Below are 18,350 nucleotides of genomic sequence, written 5' to 3'. Positions count from 1 at the left end.
TTCTTGGTTTTTTTAGCTTCCTGTCTTGCCGGTGCCTGGTCTACCAGTTGTGCTGATGGGGTGAAGTCACAGAGCCCAGGAAGCAAGAGATTCTCTTCTCAAGAAAGGATTTACAACAGTGCTGTCCCATAGAAATTCCGGTAGTGATGGAAGTGTCCTTGTCTGTTATCCAAAATGGTAGCCACTAGCCACATATTGCTAGTTATTAAGCCCTTGAAATGTGGCTAGTGAGACTGAAGAACTGAATTTTACTTAGATTTAATGAATTAAAACTAAAATTAAAACAGCCACATGTGGCTAGTGGCTGCCATATAAGGCAGTGGAGATTTGAAACCATTGGAATGGGAAGTCAACACAAAAGGGAAGAAGGGGGACCGGCCACTCCAGCCACATGGCCGCAACCAACCTGGGGCTTTTTGTTTATTTTTCAAATCATTTTATTGAGGCATAATTGACATACAAATAATTGTACATATTTATTGTATACAACTTGATGAGTCTGGAGATAATTACACACCCAAAAAACCATCACCACGATCTATGCCATAAACATATCTATTGCCTCAAAAAGCTTACTACTATTATTATTTTACATGTGCAATAAGAACACTTAACCTAAGATTTACCCTCTTGGTAAATTTTTAAGTATATATATCAATATTATCTATAGGCACTACACCGTATGGTAGATCTCTAGGTCTTTTTTTTTTTTTTTAAGATCTCTAGGTCTTAATTCATCGTGTATACCTGAAACTTTGCACCCCTTTGACTTCTACCTCCCCATTTCCCCCTCCCCCAGCCCCTGACAACCACCATTCTATTTTCTGCTTCCACGAGTCTATTTTAGATTCCCCATGTAAATGAGATCATGCAGTATTCGTCTTCCCGTGTCTTGTTTCTTTCTCTTCCAGGTTCATCCTTATTGTTGCAAATGGCAGGACTTCCTTCCTTTTTTTTAAAGGCTGAATAATATTCCATTGTATGTATATACTACATTTTCCCCCCAGCTACCCATTGATGAACATTTAGATTGCTTCTATGTCTTGGCTATTATGAACAATGCTGCAAGGAACATGGGAGGGCAGGCATCCCTTTGAGATCCTGATTTCAGTTCCTTTGGGATGTATATTCAGAAGTCTGATTGCTGGATAATATGGTAGTTCTATTTTTAATTTCTTGCGAAAGTTCCATACCTGATTTTCCACAGTGGCTGCACCAGTCTACATTCCCACCAACAGTGTATCAATAGTCCCCTTTCTCTATATCCTTGCCAATACTTTCCTTTCATCTTTTTGATACTAGCCATCCTAACAGGTGTGAGGTGATACCTCATTGTGGTTTGGGTTTGCATTTCTCTGCTGATTAGTGATGTTAAGCAGCTTTTCATGTACCTGTTGGCCATTTGTAGGTCTTTATTTTTTTTTAAGATTGTGTTTATTTATTCATGAGAGACACAGAGAGAGAGGCAAAGACACAGGCAGAGAGAGAAGCAGGCTCCCTGCAGGGAGCCCAATGCAGGACTCCATCCCAGGACCTAGGCAGACGCTCAATCACTGAGTCACCCAGGTACCCCCCATGTATGTCTTCTTTGGAGAAATATCTATTCAGTTCCTTTACCCATTTTTTGATCAGGTTATTAGGTTTTTTTGCTATTAAGTTGTAGGAGTTCCCTTAATCAGTCAGGGCGAGTTTTGAAAAGAGAAAGCCCAAAGATGATTCTGCTCAGAAGGGCTTCCCACTAGGGCTCTTGTCCTTCTCTCTCAGACTTTCTGGAACAGTCAGGTTGGCCAGACTGAGGGGGGAGGGAAGGGCTAATCCACTTGACACAAAGCCTATGACCCATGAAAATGTTTTAATTTCTTTAAAATTAGAAGAAAAAAAAGAATTTTTAGGCTGAAGAAAATGTTTTCATATATAATATTAATACATTCATTTTTATGTCAACCCACCCATAAAATATAATTAAAAATATTTTTTTAATCGAGGAAGGAGCCTTGAAAACAAAAGTGCCTAGGACCCACCAAAGTTTTAATGTGTGTGTGGGGGGGGGCGGGGGGGGGAGTGTGCTGCTTTTACCACTGACAGCTCATCTTCGGCTCCCAGGTATCTAAATGGCCAACTCCCCTTTTGAATGCTCCCCCCAGAGGCCACAGATGAATTCCATGAATGAATGGGTTCAAGGGTTCCTTCTCAAACGGCAGAACCAAGGCTCCCCAAGTTCCCAGGATCAAAATAAGCTCCTGAACCTAGGCTTGGAAAGTGCCTCTCTACATTGTTACATACATGGGCAAAAGGCAGTAGGGAGCTGGGGAGGGGCTCAAGAACTGTGTGGGACGGCAGAGAGGGGAAATGTTATGTTCTAGAGTGAATTTATGAATCTTTACCACCGGAGCACCTGGGGGGCTTAGTGGTTGAGCATCTGCCTTTGGCTCAGGTTGTGATCCCGGGGTTTTGGGATCAAATCCCGCATCCGGCTGTCTGCAGGGAGCCTGCTTCTCCCTCTGCTTATGGCTCTGCCTCTCTGTGTGTCTCTCAATAAATAAAATCTAAAAAAAAAAGAATCTTTATTACCCCTCTGATACTGACCCCCTAGAGGAGGAAGCATGGGCTCCGAGAGGTTGAGAAACTTGCTCACGCTCACACAGCTGGGATTCAACCTTAATGTGTCCTTGCTCTGACGCCCAAGCCTCGACACGGATCCCAGGAACCCCTTCCACAGCCGCAGCATAATGGGCGGCTTCAGTGCTGAGCATCCCGCCATCCCAGAGGGCTGTTCCCTTTTCTTCATTCCTGCTCCCTCCAGAGCCGATCCTATTAGGATCTCTCGGCCTCAATTTCCCCTTTATGCGTGTGTTGGGGCGGGGGTCTCCGTCCAGTACCAAGAAAGAGGAGGACGCGGCTCCCCGCACTCCCCAACGCCGAGCCCCCAGCCGCGGGTCTTCCGGGAGGCCCACCTCCCCCGCGCGCGCCGTCCCGCCGCAGGAATGGGGCTCGGCCCCTTTAAATCCCGCCGGGCCGGGCCGGGCCGGGCCAGGCCGGGGCCGCGCCCTTCCTGGATCCGCCGCTGGGAAGCCGGTGCGCCCCTCCCCGCCGCCGTCCCCCGCGCTGCCCCCGCGCCCAGCCCGAGGCCCCGCGCGCGTCATGAGCCGCATCTACCACGACTGCGCCCTCCGGAACAAGGCGGTGCGGAGCGCGCGGCTCCCGGGGGCCTGGGACCCCGCCGCCCACCAGGGGTAGGCCCGCCGCCCTCTGCGCCCGCCTCCCCGACCCCGCGGGGCGCGCAGCCGGGCTCCGGGCTCCGGGCTCCGGGCGGGAAGGCGGGACCCTGCGGCTGGAGCGCGCCCCCTAGGACACAGATCGGCGCGAGACTCCCCCTGGCCCCAGGGCCCTCCCGACGCCTCAACGGAGCGCAGAGGCTCCGGCCTTTGTCGGTCCCCGCCCCCCGGCCGCGACTCTGAGCTCCTGCCGCTTGCCTCGCCGCCGGGTCCGCAGGCCCTGGCACAGGCCGCCGCTCTTCCCGCCCCGGAAGGGAGGACGCCGTGCGGGAGCCGGACGCGGGGAACCAGCGCGGGGCGGCGGCCTGGCGTGGCCGCGGGAGGGCTCGGGGCGCGGGGGGGAACAAATGGGTCATTCCATTTGCAGGTACGGACACTGACGTATTCGGAGGTGAGGCGGTGGGTAGGGCAGGTGAAGTAGGAGTTTCCATTTTGGTCCCCATCCCTTCGATCGAGTCCCCACCCCTCTCCATTTCCGTGGCTCTACAAAAGGAAGCCCCAGGTTCTGCTTTTAAAATGCAAACTAGAAGCGGGAAGCGCTGATCTAGTTCCTCTCTGAGAGGGACCCGGCGATCTTGGGCTAGTCCTAAAACTTAGGAGTTTGGGTTTACCCACATCTAAGTGGATATGAATGAGAAGAGGAATAGAAAGTGCTTTTTAACAGGTGAAAAAGGAGGATACTTTATAGCAGCTCAGACCCCTCCCTCAAATTAAAATACAAAAATAAAATCCTTTATATTGAGTAAGCATTTAATAGTTTACAAACACCTTCGCTTACATGGTCTCATGCTGTCATAATCACAGAAGCAGAATGAAATGGCTGTTACTCTGAGGCTCTACTTACAGTAACCCCTTGCAGGAGGGGCCACAGCTTGGTCTTATAGCCCCAGGGGGAACCCCCTACCCTCTGTGCAGAGCCCCAGCCTTTGGGGCCTTGGGAGGAATGGAGGCCCCCATTCCTTTGTGCTTCCCCTTTTCTTTGTGGGAAGCACAAAGAAAAGCATTGCTCAGTACCAGGCCTGCTCAGGGTCCAGGCCTGTAGGAGACACTTCTGTCCTCAGTATAGACTTTGGCTTGGGACGTTGAACTTGTAGTTGTAGTTCTTCTCTGAGGTCTGACGGAACCAGTGAATCCCTTCTTTCTCTCTCATCCCCAGGGGAGAAGGCGTCCTGCTGGAGGGAGAACTGGTAGATGTGTCTCGGCACAGCATCTTGGATGCCCATGACAAAAAGGTGAGAGGCTTCCTTGGGGACTCCCACAGGGCACTGGCTTCACGGTCCTCACCCACCAAGGCATCTCCCTGTGCTTGGCTCTGCCAGTGCCCAGACTTGGGCAACTCACTCCCGGAGGGGTTTGTGGACAGGTAGGGGATGGGTTGAGAGACAGTAGGCCAAAGGGGCCCCTGGGTGGAAAGGGGTCAACTGAGATGGTGCTGGGCTGAGAACAGATGGCAAGGCCTGGGATCTTGCTGACAAGACAGACCAGCCCTAACCCCAAAGGCAGGTTTGGGGCCGGGATTGGGAGGGTTGAGAGTAGGAAGGGGTGAGGTGATTGGTTCACTGGCTGAGGTGTTGGGTGCTACAAGGCTGGAAGGTACTCCAAAGAGGTCCTGTCACTTCTGTTTAGAGTGCTGGGAGCCTTGCTGGGTGGGCAGGATGAGTGGCTCTTTATTCTGGGAGGGCTGAGTGAGGGGGCAGATTCCTGGCTTCTGGTCTGGTGGTTCCCACTGCCCTAGGGCCTGATGGATAAGATCAGAGTGGGGTTAGCAGCATGTGGGGGGTGGGGGCGGGGGAGATCAGCAGTGACCTTCCCCTTTCTGGGTATGCCATCTGTTCTTGGGAGGTTGCATGTCCTTGGAATTCTTTTGGAATTGCATTATTTTAAATGTTCTGGTGAATTTGAGAAGGAGCCTTGAAGTTCCCCATTTGCAAAGTGGTGAATCTCTTGGCATGGGCTCGCTGGTTTTTGAACACCACTGTGTGTGGTTAAACACTTTGGAATGTTGGATTTTTATACAGCAGGTCAGTACTGTGGATCTGGAGATCCTTTTTTTTTTTTTTTAAACAGATTTTATTTATTTATTCATGAGAGACGCAGAGACATAGGCAGAGGGAGGAGCAGGCTCCCTGCCAGGAGCCTGATGTGGGACTCAATCCCAGGACCCCAGGATCACGGCCTGAGCCAAAGGCAGACACTCAACCACTAAGCCACCCAGGAGCCCCAGACCTGGAGCTCCTTGTGCAGACAGGCAGGGACACTGGGGCAGGATGCAAGTTGCTGTGTGGGGGGCCTTTGTCCAGCCTACTTGGGAAGTCTATCTGGGGGCTTCAGTTCCCACATGGGTGCCTTCTCATGCCCTTGGGGTCATGCCCTCTATCACCATCTTGGGTGTACACAGACACCTGCTGTTCTTGCTGGTGTCGCTCTCCAGAGCGCTAGTTCTGAATTTCCACCCCCTTTCATATAGCGCCTGTCTACTGTGCTGACCACCTTACCTGTAAAGCTGAGCTCACCTCAGTGTCCCGGAGGCAAGCTAGAGGCCTGGTGCTACTCTCAGAGCCTGTTGCTGTCCTACAGCCCCAGGGAGAGCCTCTGCTCCCTCACCCCTTCCTTAGTATGCAAGTCAGCAGGGTGGACACAGCAATGCAGACAACAACCCCCCCCCCCCCCCCCCCCCCCCCCCCGTGCATGCGCTGCAAAGCCTGTAGTAGTAGCTCCAGCCTAATGTAGAGTAGTTGGCCTACCTCAGTTGCCCTCAGGGCAGAGCATTCTCTTAGCCCTGCCCAAACTTGCTTTCTCTGAGTTCTCCCTTCCTAATGATAAGGCAGTAGACCTTCCAGCCAGCAGTTGGCCACAGGCCTACAGACTTCCACTGTCTCTTCCTCCTCTCCCCTCTCCCCCAGGCCGGCAATGCCTGGTCCTATTGGCCTCCTACCTGGACCATCCCTTCCCCTGTCCTGCCCTTCCTCTTTCCACTGGCCTCAGATAGGCCTCAGGAACTTGGCCTGTCCTCATCACACCTCGCACCTGCCCCTCCTGCTTTCTGGCTGCTCCTAACGCTCATTCTTGCCCTGCTGCCAACTTGTTTCCTGAAAGACATCTCTGAGGATCTCACTGCTGCTCAAAAACCTTTTGAGATTCCTTCTTGTCTACCAGATAAAGTCTAAACTCCAAATACCAATTTAAGGCCCATCTCAAACTGATCCTACTTGCATTGCCAGCCTGGGCACCCATGATGGCTCTGAGCACCCTCTAGTTGTGGCTCAGACACGTATGCAGGACCTTGAATTTATTTCTTACCTGTCCCAGGCTTCTAATAGTCTCCCTACACCCTATATCTTGCAGTTGTGGGTTTCTTCACCCTTCGAGACCTTCCCTTTTATGTTTCTCCTATGAAGTGGATTCCTCTTCTTCAATCTTTGGGAGCATGTCATCCACCTACTTGGATTAGAGTAGCTGGCAAACAGCATTGACAGCACACTCCGTGTTTTACACTGGGCTTGCTCCTCTATCATCTCAGTGGACCTTTACAACATTCCTGAACATAGGATAACGTGCTATATTATCCCCTTGCCACAGGAGAAACTGAGGCTAGGAAGGATTTTTGTTTCAGGTCCCACCTATGTTGGAAGGGCACAGTCGTGGCCCTTACAATGCCCTTTCCAGGACACTTTGGCTTCTTTCACTCCTGTGTCACAGTATTTGGGGTTCTTGGTGCTTGGGTTATGGTTTTCTGTGTCTGGCTGGGTGGAGACTTTGGAGTCAGACCCAGAGTCGGCCATCTCACAGCTGTCTACATGGTTTATTAGGTGTGGCAGGTGCTGTACTAAGCACATGATTGGATTAACCCATAAATATTGATTGGAAGGGGGGCATCTGCCCAGCTTGAATATCTTTTGGAGCTGAGGTGGGATTCGGGGTGGAGGGAGAGATTGGAGATGGTTTGCAGTGGAGCCCTCCCTGTGGGGAGTGCGTGTGTTGGAGGGAACGGGGAGTGAAAAAGCCTCCTCTCTCTCTCTCTCTCTCTCTCTCTCTCTCTCTCGCCCCAGGAGCGCTACTATGTGCTGTACATCAGGCCCAATCGCATCCATTGCCGGAAGTTTGACCCCAAGGGAAATGAAATCGAGCCCAACTTCAGCGCCACCAGGAAGGTGAACACGGGCTTCCTCATGTCATCCTACAGTAGGTATCTTCCATCCTTCCTCCCTTAGGGCCCCCCTGTGGCCTTTCTGTGTCTCTGGGTTCTCTGGGCCCCTTGGAGTGTCTTCTCAGTGTGGGTGGCCTTGAAGTGTGTGTCTGGCCTGAGGGCCCCTGACTGGACTCTTTCCTGCCCACCATTCACTCAGAGGATCCCCAGTGCCCCACCTCAATCCCAAGGGCCTAACTGGCCTTCCAACTCCTGCCGATTCCCTCAGTCTGGCAGAGTCATCCAAGTACCTGGCTCTGGGGACTCACCACCTTTGTGCAGAGCCCAGGCCAGGCCCCTGGCAGCCTCCATTCTCTGGCCCAAATTCCCTTGAGATTCTGAGGCCCTTTGTGACCTCATCCATCTTTCCAATTGTGGCTCTACAAGGACCTGTTTGATGTCTGCCCCGTGGAAGGAGGTTTCGAGGTTGAAGGAGAATCCATCCATCATCCTGTCCATATTTCAGTTGTCTGTTCGTTCTCTGAATATTTAGATTTTTTTTTTCATGAGAGACATAGATAGAGAGGCAGAGACATAGGCAGAGGGAGAAGCAGGCTTCCTGCAGGGAGCCCAATGTGGGACTTGATCCCAGGACCCCAGGATCCTGACCTGAGCCAAAGGCAGACGTTCAACCACTGAGCCACCCAGGTACCCCCATTCTCTGAATATTTAATGAGCATCTGCCCTGTGCCAGGTCCTGAGCCACATGCCAAGGGTCCAGGGATGAACAACACTTAGACCTGCACTCGAGATGTCCTCAGTCTGGTAGAGGAGATGGACAGGCCGAGGACTGGAGCTGACTGAGAAGGGGCTCTGGGCCCAGGCAGGATGGTCAAGGGCTGCCCTGGAGAAGGGAACACTGTTATAGGATGCTGAAAGGAAAGTAGGAATCAGCAGGGTACTAGAGCTTGGAAGGGTGTTTCAGGAGGGGGTTGTGTGCCAAGGCATGCTGGGTGCTGGGGGCTCATGATGCAGGTGAGGAGAAGCCCTTAGGGAGGCAGGGGCCAGGTGGAGAAGGGCTCCAGAGTCGTGAGTAGTTCTAAGTAGGCAAGTAACATGAATAGAATAGTTTTTAAAAACAAGGGAGACCAGCAGGCCTGTTGGGAGCTGCGATGGCCAGAATAAGGGCCTGTCAGTGAGGATGGAGAGACTGGACAGACTCAAGACAGAGGAGGGACAGTGGCCTTGGAGTTTGGCGATGGGGAGAATGAGGAGGAATCAGGGATGACCTTGGGGTTTGGGCTTGGGTGCAGGTGTTGGGGGAAGAAGAGTTCTGCGTGGGATGTGTGGTCACACTTCTAGGCAAAGGTCAATGTCCCCTGAGGTCTTGGAAATACAGTTCTAGAACCCAGGAAGTAGGCTGGGCTGGCAGCACATGTTGAGGAGTCATGACACATTGCTAGTACTAAAACTGTAAAAATGGATGGAGTAGCCCAGGAGGCTGTTTTCGGGAAGACCAATGATGGGAGAATAGGGAAGAAGCCCATAAGGAGCAGAAGGGACCCCTGCAGGGGGCTGAGGGAGATGGGGAGCCTATGTGTCTCTGAGGCCCAGTGAAGGTGGCACGGGGAGATATGTAGGAGGAGGTAGCAAAAGGATCAGGTGCTGCCCGAGACCCAGTAAAGTGAAGACTGCAGAGGATCCAGCAGCCTCCCAGTGAAGGGCTCCCAGTGACTCTGATTGGGGGTGATGGGCGTCTGCAGTACTCGGTATCAGAGCCAGGATTCAGGAGGGCATGAAGGAAAGATCCAGTGTAGAGAAGAAGAGCCAGGTCCGTGAGGAGGGGGAGGGTGTTAGATCAGGAGCCCAGATGGAGGAGCTGGCTCTAGGCAGGAAGGGGACATGTGGTCCTTTGAGACAAACAGAGGGAAGGAGAGGAGGTTTCATATGCCTATGGGTAAATTGACAGGTAGATGCTGGCCAGGGACTAGTAGCCCCACCTCTGGCTTCTGTTATCTTGGGAAGTGGCGGTGAGGTGGTTCATCCGAGGGACATTGAGCAGGGTGGGGAATGAGGAGTAGGGCAATTTGAAAGCCCTTGGTGGGAGTGAGGTATCTGGGGAACCCCAGAAGCATCCCTGAAAAAGCTTGGGAGTTTTGAATGGAATCCTGATTGGAACAGGGTGTGGGCTCCATGGGTTTGATGTCTCCAGCAGAGCCCTGCCCCAGTCTCTTGGCATGGAGAGGGCACCTGCAGGACAGCCTCGGGTTGCTGAGCTGGGCTGGCTGTGCACACCTTTGTGAGATCTCAAGGCCTTGTGAGTCCTCCTGGCCCCGTGAAGCCTCACTTCTCAGTCTAGGACACTGGTCTCCCCCTCCCCAAGTCTCCAACCTGGGATCTGCAGATTTGGGACATTTTGGGGCAGGCAGATGAGGCTCTTGGAATCCTCCCTGAGCCTTGAGCTTTCCCAGGGCTGGGATGAGCAGTCCAATGGAGGGTATGGGGAGCGCCACATTTCGCTGCTCATTCCAGCAGACCCTAGCCCAGCAAGGAGACCCTAGAGCCTGGAGAGAACCCTGTCTAGTCACTGGAGACTCAACAGGGCGGCAGAAATTTATGGAGGGTTTGAATCCTGCCTCTTCCACTGACTAGCTGTATGACCTGGGGCGACTCACTTCAGCTCTCTAAGCCTTTGTTTTCTCTTGTGTAAAAAAAGGAGTAATTACAACATTTATACTCGTTGAGGGTTTACCACGTGCCAGACACTGTGCTAAGTGCTTTATGTTTGTCATTTCATTGACACCTCACGTCAGCCCTATCAGGTAGGTACCATTTTCACTTCTACTTGTCAGGCACAGAGAGAGGTTAAGTCACTTGCCCAAGCTCACGTGGCTCGCATGCAGATTTGCACCAGGCAGCCTGGTTCCAGAGCACATGCCCATTACCCCTCTGCCTGGAGTTCCTCGGTGAGTACTGGCACCATGGGGATGCAGAGCCCTACCTTTAGGTGGTTATGACTGTGTAAAACACTCAGGCCTCACCTGGTCTCCTAAAAGACCCTCTCTATGTGCTTGCTATTACAGCAGTAATGACCTCCTTCTTTTTTCTTGTCTTTTTTTTTTTTTTAAAGATTTTTATTTATTCATGAGAAACAGAGAGAGAGAGGCAGAGACATAGGCAGAGAGAGAAGTAGGCACCCCTCAGGAAGCCTGATGTAAGACTTGATTCCAGGACCCGGGATCACCACCTAAGCCAAAGCAGATGCTCAACTACTGAACCACCCAGGTACCCCAGCAGTAATGACCTTGTGCTGTGTGCCTGCAGAGGTGGAAGCCATGGGAGACACCGACAGACTCACACCTGACATGCTGAAGGCACTGGTACAAAAGCCAGAGCTGCTTGCACTGACAGAGAGCCTTACCCCTGACCAGACAGTGGCGTTCTGGATACCTGAGTCAGAGATGGAGGCGATGGAGCTTGAGCTGGGGACTGGAGTACGGCTGAAAACTCGAGGCGATGGCCCCTTCTTGGGTGAGCAGTACTGGCCTCACAAGGCCTCATGTCCCCATGGCCTGTAGAGGCTCCTCTACCCCTCCTGCTTAGAACTCAAGTGAGCGCACTAAGTCTGCTCATTCCTGCGATTTATTCCTAAGTCTCTGGACAAGTGCCCTGGGGCCAGCAGCCTAGACACTCTGAATCCTGGGGTGCCGCCCAATCCCGTGGGTTCTGTGGGTGAAGTCTCCAATCTAGGGCCTTGAGGGTCACACTCAGGGCCTCCTTGAGGGCACCCAGGCCTGAGAGAATAGTGGTATAACCCAGGCCTTGGAGACCCCAGCAGAGCAGGCCAGCCCCCACTACGTTTCCAAAATAGGGAGATGGGCCATTCAACTTCTTTCTTTCTTTCAGAGTAATTAGCCAAACTTGACGCTGGAACAGTAACCAAATGTAATTTTGCTGGTGATGGAAAGACAGGGGCATCCTGGACAGACAGCATCATGGCCCAGAAGTCTTCGGAGGGAGCCATGGCAGAGACCCGAGAGCAGGGAGACGGGGCAGAGGATGAGGAGTGGGTAGGTCAGGGGAGTTGACTGTGGAACTGGCGTCAGTATAGCTTATCTCTTGACAGGAGTTCTGGATGTATGGCCTGAGATTGGGTGTAGGACAGGGACACAGCACCATAAATTTTATGCTCCCAGCTTTAGTGGAATTCCATGGAATTCCCGAGGGTGTGTTAGCTTCAGGAAAATTCTTTTCAGGGAATGAAGGGTGGCAACCTGAGACCTTTCTTTTTAGTGGGTCAGAACTGTGCCAATCTTCAAGAAAGTCCCAAAGGTTGATAAAAGCAAGATATGGAAAGAATGGACTATGGAGGGGAAACCAATGAAACCTGATGCCATGAAATCTCTAAACATTTTCACTTCAAGTGAATACATTAGACATGTTGTGGCAGCTGAGCTGAATGAGCATTTTTTTTCCTCCTTCATTCTGGGCTTCCTGCCCAAAGTGGCTGGAAAAATGGCTGGCTTGGTCCTTACTAGGGTTTTTTTGTTGTTGTTTTGTTTTGTTTTTTGCCAAAGATCAGCCCCCTACTTGAGCTCCAGTCTATCCACAGTTGATATGTTTTTCTGAAGTGTATTTCACCTGAAGATTTGAGTTGATGTGAAAAGGCCCCTAATTGAACATTTAAAACAATGTCACAGGGATCCCTGGGTGGCGCAATGGTTTGGCGCCTGCCTTTGGCCCAGGGCGCGATCCTGGAGACCCTGGATCAAATCCCACGTCAGGCTCCCGGTGCATGGAGCCTGCTTCTCCCTCTGCCTGTGTCTCTGCCCCTCTCTCTCTCTCTCTCTCTCTGTGACTATCATAAATAAATAAAAATTAAAAAAATAAAATAAAATAAAACAATGTCACAGAAAAATGGGCTATTTATCTAGGTGATGCAGATGATGACATTCACCAGAGAAGGCAGGGCAGGAAGTGTCTAGATTCCCATTTGTCTTAATAAAGTGAGTCTCAGAATGAAAAATAATTGGAGCTACCAGGCCAGCTCCCTGAGCCAGCTCTAACGAGGGGAAGCCAAGGAAGGTGGCTGAGGGTGCCACTGGTACCACTCAATTGAACCCTTGTTTATCTGATGATTTATAGGAGACTTCTATGAAATGTACTCTGTTAACGCCTCTTTACTTAACCCCTAGGATGACTGAAGTGAGTGGGAGTGAAGTGCCTCTGGTCCCACCAGCACTGCTGAGAGTCTCTTCCATCCACATCTACTCTAGAGCTCAAGGGAGCAGTCTGCCAAACCTTACCTGGTTCTTCCTACAGCTGCAATGGAATAACCTTTGAATAAGTGCTGCTAAAATCAAACCTAAGACCATGACATGAGCAGTAGTGCCATGCTTTGGCTCATGGAGGGGCCCTCCCTTGGTGTGAGTCTAGATCTAGACATTTCCATGGTGGCCCTTGCCCTGAATAACAGCCTTGTTTCTAGAGGTAGGAAGTGGATGAGTCCTCCAGGTCCCCACCTCTCAGACTCTACAAGGCCACATTTTGATAACAGCTTTGTTGTTATTTTTTTTGTACTTTGAGAATATTTTATGAGCGAGTAAATCTCCAAAAAAGGATTCTCTGCATTGACTGGGTTCTGTTAGGTGCAAACAGTCTTCAAGCCGAGCAGTGATCCTATGAGAAGGAAGCCATGACTTTTTGATCATGAACACTGCCTTGGTAGCTAGTGTGCCCACACAGATCTGTGACCAGATGTGGAGTTGAAATCCACATGTCCTAAGAATGGGCAGAGACTTGGTGGCATGGATCCTGCTGGCCTCAGGGACAAGAGAAGAAGGTGGTAAATGAAAAAGTATTGAGTCCCCCAGTGTATCAAACACAGCACTAGGTGCTTTCCATAATAATAATTCTAGCCACTGACTGTTGAGTAATTCCTGGTGCTAGCACACGTATCTCCCACTTTTCAAAAGTTTACATTATGACACTTGGCTTTTAGGAAAGAACTACCTTAGTACTTGTTTTTTCTAACCAAAAGAAATCTGCAGTGGGTTTTCATTTTTATGAAAGAAGGGAAAAAATGAAAATAGCATTCAGCATTTGTTTTGCAGGGAGCCGTTATAGAGTCTGTATGCACCCCAAGTAGTGAGAATGTCTCCACCAGTCACCGTCCTAGGGAACTATACTCAAGCATCAAGCCTCCATAGCTTTGAACTGTGTCTGAGCATCTGTGCTTTATCTCAATTGATTTTGTGCATGCATTAGCAAGAGCTGCCCTAAGGTTTCAGAAAAGCCTAAGAAGGCTCAAAAAATTTTCCCTGTAAGTTAATGGTGATTGCTTCTCCACTGTCTCTCATTTCAGTTTACAAAAAGTTTCATAGGAATGCTGTACTTTTTTGGATAGTGGGGGAACCCATATTTGCCAAGTGCTTGCAATAGCCTACTTTAACTGTCACTTTTAACCCATGAGGTACATGTGATTCTTTTTCTTTTCTTTTTTTTTTTTTTTTTCATATGATTCTGAAGCTTAGAGTCTCTATCCATAGTATATGGAGGTGAGGAATTTAAACCCAGGCAGTCATATTTCAAACTCTATATTCTTCACTGGGTTATTCTGCTTCCACATGTAGACTACAGGAGAGAAAAGAGGCTTCAGAGAGGTTAAAGCAACTTGCTCAGAGTCACAGCTAATAAGTGGCACAGCCAGGATTCAAATCCAGAGCTGTCGGGATCCCTGGGTGGCGCAGCGGTTTGGCGCCTGCCTTTGGCCCAGGGCACGATCCTGGAGACCCAGGATCGAATCCCACGTCGGGCTCCCAGTGCATGGAGCCTGCTTCTCCCTCTGCCTATGTCTCTGCCTCTCTCTCTCTGTGACTATCATAAATAATAAATAAAAATAAATAAAATAAAACAAATCCAGAGCTGTCAAAAACAAAGTTCATGTTCTTCCCATCCCCACCCCCACCCCCACCCCCACTGTCCTTTGCTTCCTTGGCCTACAGAAGGACATTGGACACAGGGGCCAGAGGAGTCCTGGCCCTGTGAAGTGGGGTTATATTCCTAGACTTTAGGAAACTTGCCTAACCCCTTAACTGCTGATCTGCCTAGGATAAAATTGGTCCTATTGCTGTTGGCAGTTGAGCAGGTCCTATTATGCTTCCAGAATTTATTATCATGGTTCCAATTTTCATTTACAGTCTTGCATATTGGAGGCTGGGCTTGACAATATGGCTGTGAGGGTTGGGATTCACACTTCATTGAGGCCACCTGAACTCACCAGTCACTGGACTGCACTGTTGTTGCTCTTTGTTCAGATCCCTGTGACCTCTCACCTTGACTATTACAGAAGCTGCGCCCCTGGTGTCCTGTGTCTGAATGGGGCCAGTTAGCTGTTGAGCATGCTGGGGCCTCAACCATGGGTGTGGCCAGGGAAGTGGTTAAACAGCAGGAAGACTGGAGATACTGATCTGGCGTGGAGATACCCAGTGAAGGCATCCTGCTGTCCAAAGCACTGTGGCCAAAGGATGTGACAAGGTTAGGTAGGTAGGCCACCATCCCAAAACAGGAGGCCCAGTGTGTCAGTGGGGGAAGCCCTAGGGAACCAATGGACTTGGTGTCCTGGGAGGATCGGGAAGAGATGAAAGGAGGGAGGGAGGAAGAAAGGAAGGAAGGAAAAAGCCTTTGTGGCTGGAGCTCAGAGAATGGGTGGAGTTAGAGGTTGTTGAGATGAGGCAGGAGATCGGGCATGGCATTTTTAGCATGTTAAGTATTTTAGGACTTTATCCTCAACTTCCTAGAAGCCAGTGATTCTGGGGAGAGTGATAAGATTTGATTTGTTTATACCAAAGATCACTTGACTGCAGAGAAACTGAAGGCAATGAGCCCCACTGGTAGACTGTCACAGTGAGAGGCTGGAGTGGTTTGGTGTATAGTGGCGGGAGTGGAGATGGAAAGAAATCCAGGTAGACAGAGGAGGAAAGGGACTTCCCAGCAAGACAAAAGTATCTGCCAAGCCATGGAGGTGGGGGAGTGGCTCGTTCCTTGAATATGCAAGTTCTGTACATGGTGGTTATACCACACCTACACATAAAATTTGATAATCCTTTTTAAAAAATTTTTATTTATTTATGATAGTCAGAGAGAGAGAGAGAGAGGCAGAGACATAGGCAGAGGGAAAAGCAGGCTCCATGCACCGGGAGCCCAACGTGGGATTCAATCCTGGGTCTCCAGGATCGTGCCCTGGGCCAAAGGCAGGCGCCAAACCGCTGGGCCACCCAGGGATCCCTGATAATCCTTTTTCAATTAATGTTACCTAATCACTTTCCATATTGCCACACAGATTTCATAGCCATTGTTTTTTAAGATTGACTATCATTTAATTGCTCTAACATGGTCCAATTTTGGGGTAATTAATTGATTCCTCTTTAGAGCTAATATAATTAATGTGTTAGTAACTGTTTTAGATTATAAAGTTCCCTCAATATCACCCATAGAACCTCCCTGCACCCCCAAATCCCCCACCACCATATTTTTGTATTTTGTGGTCATTTCTTTAGGGACAGATTTGCAGGAGTCACATTACAGGGAGTCTAGGAGTTTTTTTTGTAAAACTCTTTTTAGGTTGTCAAATTGCTTTCCAAAAGGGTTATTCTAAATTATAATTTCACCAGCACTGTAGGAGAGGACCATTTTCATGCTCCCCTTACCAGAATTGGGTGTAATAACATTTAAAAAATGATATTTGATAAGGTAAAAACAGTACTTTAAAGTTAATACTTTGTGATTAGCCTTTCCCCCCAATTAATACTGAGCTTAAGCATTTTTTTCATGTTCATTACCTAAGTATGTTTCCTCTTTGCTTACTCAGTTTCATTGCCTGTTTATATACTGAGGGAGAAAGTCTTTCAGTTATTTACATTTTAAATATAACCACTGACCATTTTAAGAAGTTCTTTTCCACTTTTAAAAAGTTAATCTTTTTACAAACAACTCTTTATATAGATATATCTATTGATTCTTTGTGATTTTTATTGCACCTAAGCTTATATTCTCTTTTCAAATGTTACTCAGTTTCAATTTCTTCCATTATCACCTGATTTTACATTTAGGTCCTTAATTAAAGTGAGACAACTAAATAGCTTATTTTCAAATTGGTAAGCAGTTATTCCAGCATATTTGTTGGATTCCTTCTCACAAGTTATGATGTGTCCTATAACACATATTAAAGTTAATTTGTACCTAAATTATTATTCTATTTTAATTAGTCTCCCTATATATAGTGACAATTTGAAGCATTATAATAGGTTTTAATAGTTGGTAGAGCTAGGTCCCCTTCATTATTCTTGTTTTAGAATTTTCTTTAATATTTCTCCTCAACATTTGAAACATTTTTTCAAGTTTCAATGCATATTTATTGACTTGGGATTTTTTTTTTTTTAAATATGCTTCATGCCCAGGGTGGAGCCCAATGCAGGGCTTGAACTCACCACTCTGAGATCAAGCCCTGAGCCGAGATCAAGAGTTGGCTTAACCAACTGAGCCACCCAGGTGCCCTTGGGCTATTTTTTTTTTTTTTTTGAGTTAAAAAGTCTGGCTACAAGAGTAATACATATTAGTCTAGAAAATTCAAAAAGTGAAAACCAGAATTTCACTGTTTATTAACTTATGTACTACTCAATCATATGCCATGCATTGTTCCAAGTGCTTACAAACAGTAACTAATTTTGTGTATACAACCATCTAAGTAGAATAATTTTTTTCAAGTGGAAAAGTTTTATAGTAAAGAATAGTAGTTTTGCAGTAAAGGAAACGGATACTATGCCAGTTTTACAGATGAAGGCACTTGACCAAAGTAGGCAGTGTTGTTACAGTGACCTACGCTCAACACTTTGTGTTGCCGCCATTCCATCAGACACGATAATTATTATTAATATTTTGATAATTATTCACATTCATTCTTGCTGTCAGACTACTTTAAGTCTTTTATACAGTGGGATATCCATGTGCATACCTTGTGTGATCTTTTCACTTAGAGATACGCCATGAACACTTATCTATACCCTAAACTTTTCACAATATTATTTTTAATGACCATTTAATACTTCTCATGTGCATGTGGAACAAGGCATTCAATAAATAACTTGATTCCGAATAGTTTGTTTCCCATTTTTCCCTGCAGCTAACACTGCTGAGATGTAAATTCTTGAGGCTTTTCCCATGTACACGATCTTTTTTTTTTTTTTTAAGATTTTATTTATGAGAGGAGAAAGAGCAGGTGCACACAGGCTCAGAGGGAGAAGGAGCAGCAGACTCCCTGCTGAGCAAGTAGCGGGACTCGGGTCTGGATCCCAGGACCTGAGCAGAAGGTAGACGCTTAACCAACTGAGCCACCGAGGTGCCCCACGTCCACAATCTTTTTATTAGAAATTCTAAAACTGGAAATCGCTGGGCCTAATGTTCTATACATTTTAAAGGCTTTGGATGCCCACTGCCTGTCCTCTGGACGGGGTGATGCTAATTTGTCGCTCTAAGTGCGATAGGGACCTGCTCCCCGTCTCCCCCACTGAGTCACTCAAAGGAGAAGCAAAATCTACCAATTTGGGGTCGCCGCACGGATTTACTGAAGATCCCTGAATTGGCCCATTCACTGCCGACCTCGGAGAAACGGCCCCTTTGCACGAGCAGGCACCTGTCCGATGCACCGCAGCCCTGCGTGCAACACGGAAGAGCGGCAAAGAAGCAAACGTCCCCCCGGCGGGCAGTGGCGCGGCGAGCCGCCCCGCGGGGGTCACGGTGAAGGCAGCACCGTAGGTTTTCGCGGGGACCGGGAGCGCGGCCGTTCTCGGAGCCTCGGCTCCGGCATCCGCTCTTCTGACGTGCTCCGCCCGGGGCTCTGCGGCCGGCGGCCCATCCCGGCGCGCGCCCCGGCCAGACCTTGACGGGCGAGC

The 18,350-nt window shown here is 49.0% G+C and overlaps 1 protein-coding gene and 2 long non-coding RNA genes across 3 annotated transcripts; 2 read left to right on the top strand and 1 right to left on the bottom strand.

The window, feature by feature from the left end:
• Nucleotides 1–3,053: 3,053 nt before the first annotated feature.
• ARPIN (actin related protein 2/3 complex inhibitor) lies at nt 3,054–13,022 on the top strand. Its single transcript, XM_072799972.1, has 6 exons — nt 3,054–3,233; nt 4,432–4,507; nt 7,325–7,457; nt 10,726–10,932; nt 11,308–11,471; nt 12,597–13,022. Exons 1-5 carry the CDS (start codon nt 3,142–3,144, stop codon nt 11,310–11,312), a joined length of 513 nt encoding a protein of 170 aa, XP_072656073.1. The 5' UTR covers nt 3,054–3,141; the 3' UTR covers nt 11,313–11,471; nt 12,597–13,022.
• On the bottom strand, nt 4,008–7,779 carry LOC140618031 (uncharacterized). Its single transcript, XR_012018176.1, has 2 exons — nt 7,641–7,779; nt 4,008–4,444 (listed from the first exon to the last, which is right to left on the bottom strand). It is a non-coding gene; the product is annotated as an uncharacterized lncRNA (long non-coding RNA).
• Nucleotides 7,464–10,719, top strand: LOC140618037 (uncharacterized). Its single transcript, XR_012018178.1, has 3 exons — nt 7,464–8,109; nt 10,254–10,367; nt 10,532–10,719. It is a non-coding gene; the product is annotated as an uncharacterized lncRNA (long non-coding RNA).
• Nucleotides 13,023–18,350: the final 5,328 nt, after the last annotated feature.

The sequence above is a fragment of the Canis lupus genome, chromosome 2 (assembly GCF_048164855.1).
Source record: "Canis lupus baileyi chromosome 2, mCanLup2.hap1, whole genome shotgun sequence".
Classification (NCBI taxonomy): domain Eukaryota; kingdom Metazoa; phylum Chordata; class Mammalia; order Carnivora; family Canidae; genus Canis; species Canis lupus.
The sequence above is the reverse complement of the archived record's forward strand: the minus strand, read 5'-3'. Positions and strand labels throughout refer to the sequence as shown.

Excerpts from the sequence above, each read along its gene's own strand:
- ARPIN (XM_072799972.1), top strand. The coding sequence starts at position 3,142 with ATGAGCCGCATCTACCACGACTGCGCCCTCCGGAACAAGGCGGTGCGG. Across the intron at positions 3,234-4,431 it reads GACCCCGCCGCCCACCAGGG|GGGAGAAGGCGTCCTGCTGG; the intron begins GTAGGCCCGCCG and ends TCTCATCCCCAG. Across the intron at positions 7,458-10,725 it reads CTTCCTCATGTCATCCTACA|AGGTGGAAGCCATGGGAGAC; the intron begins GTAGGTATCTTC and ends GTGTGCCTGCAG.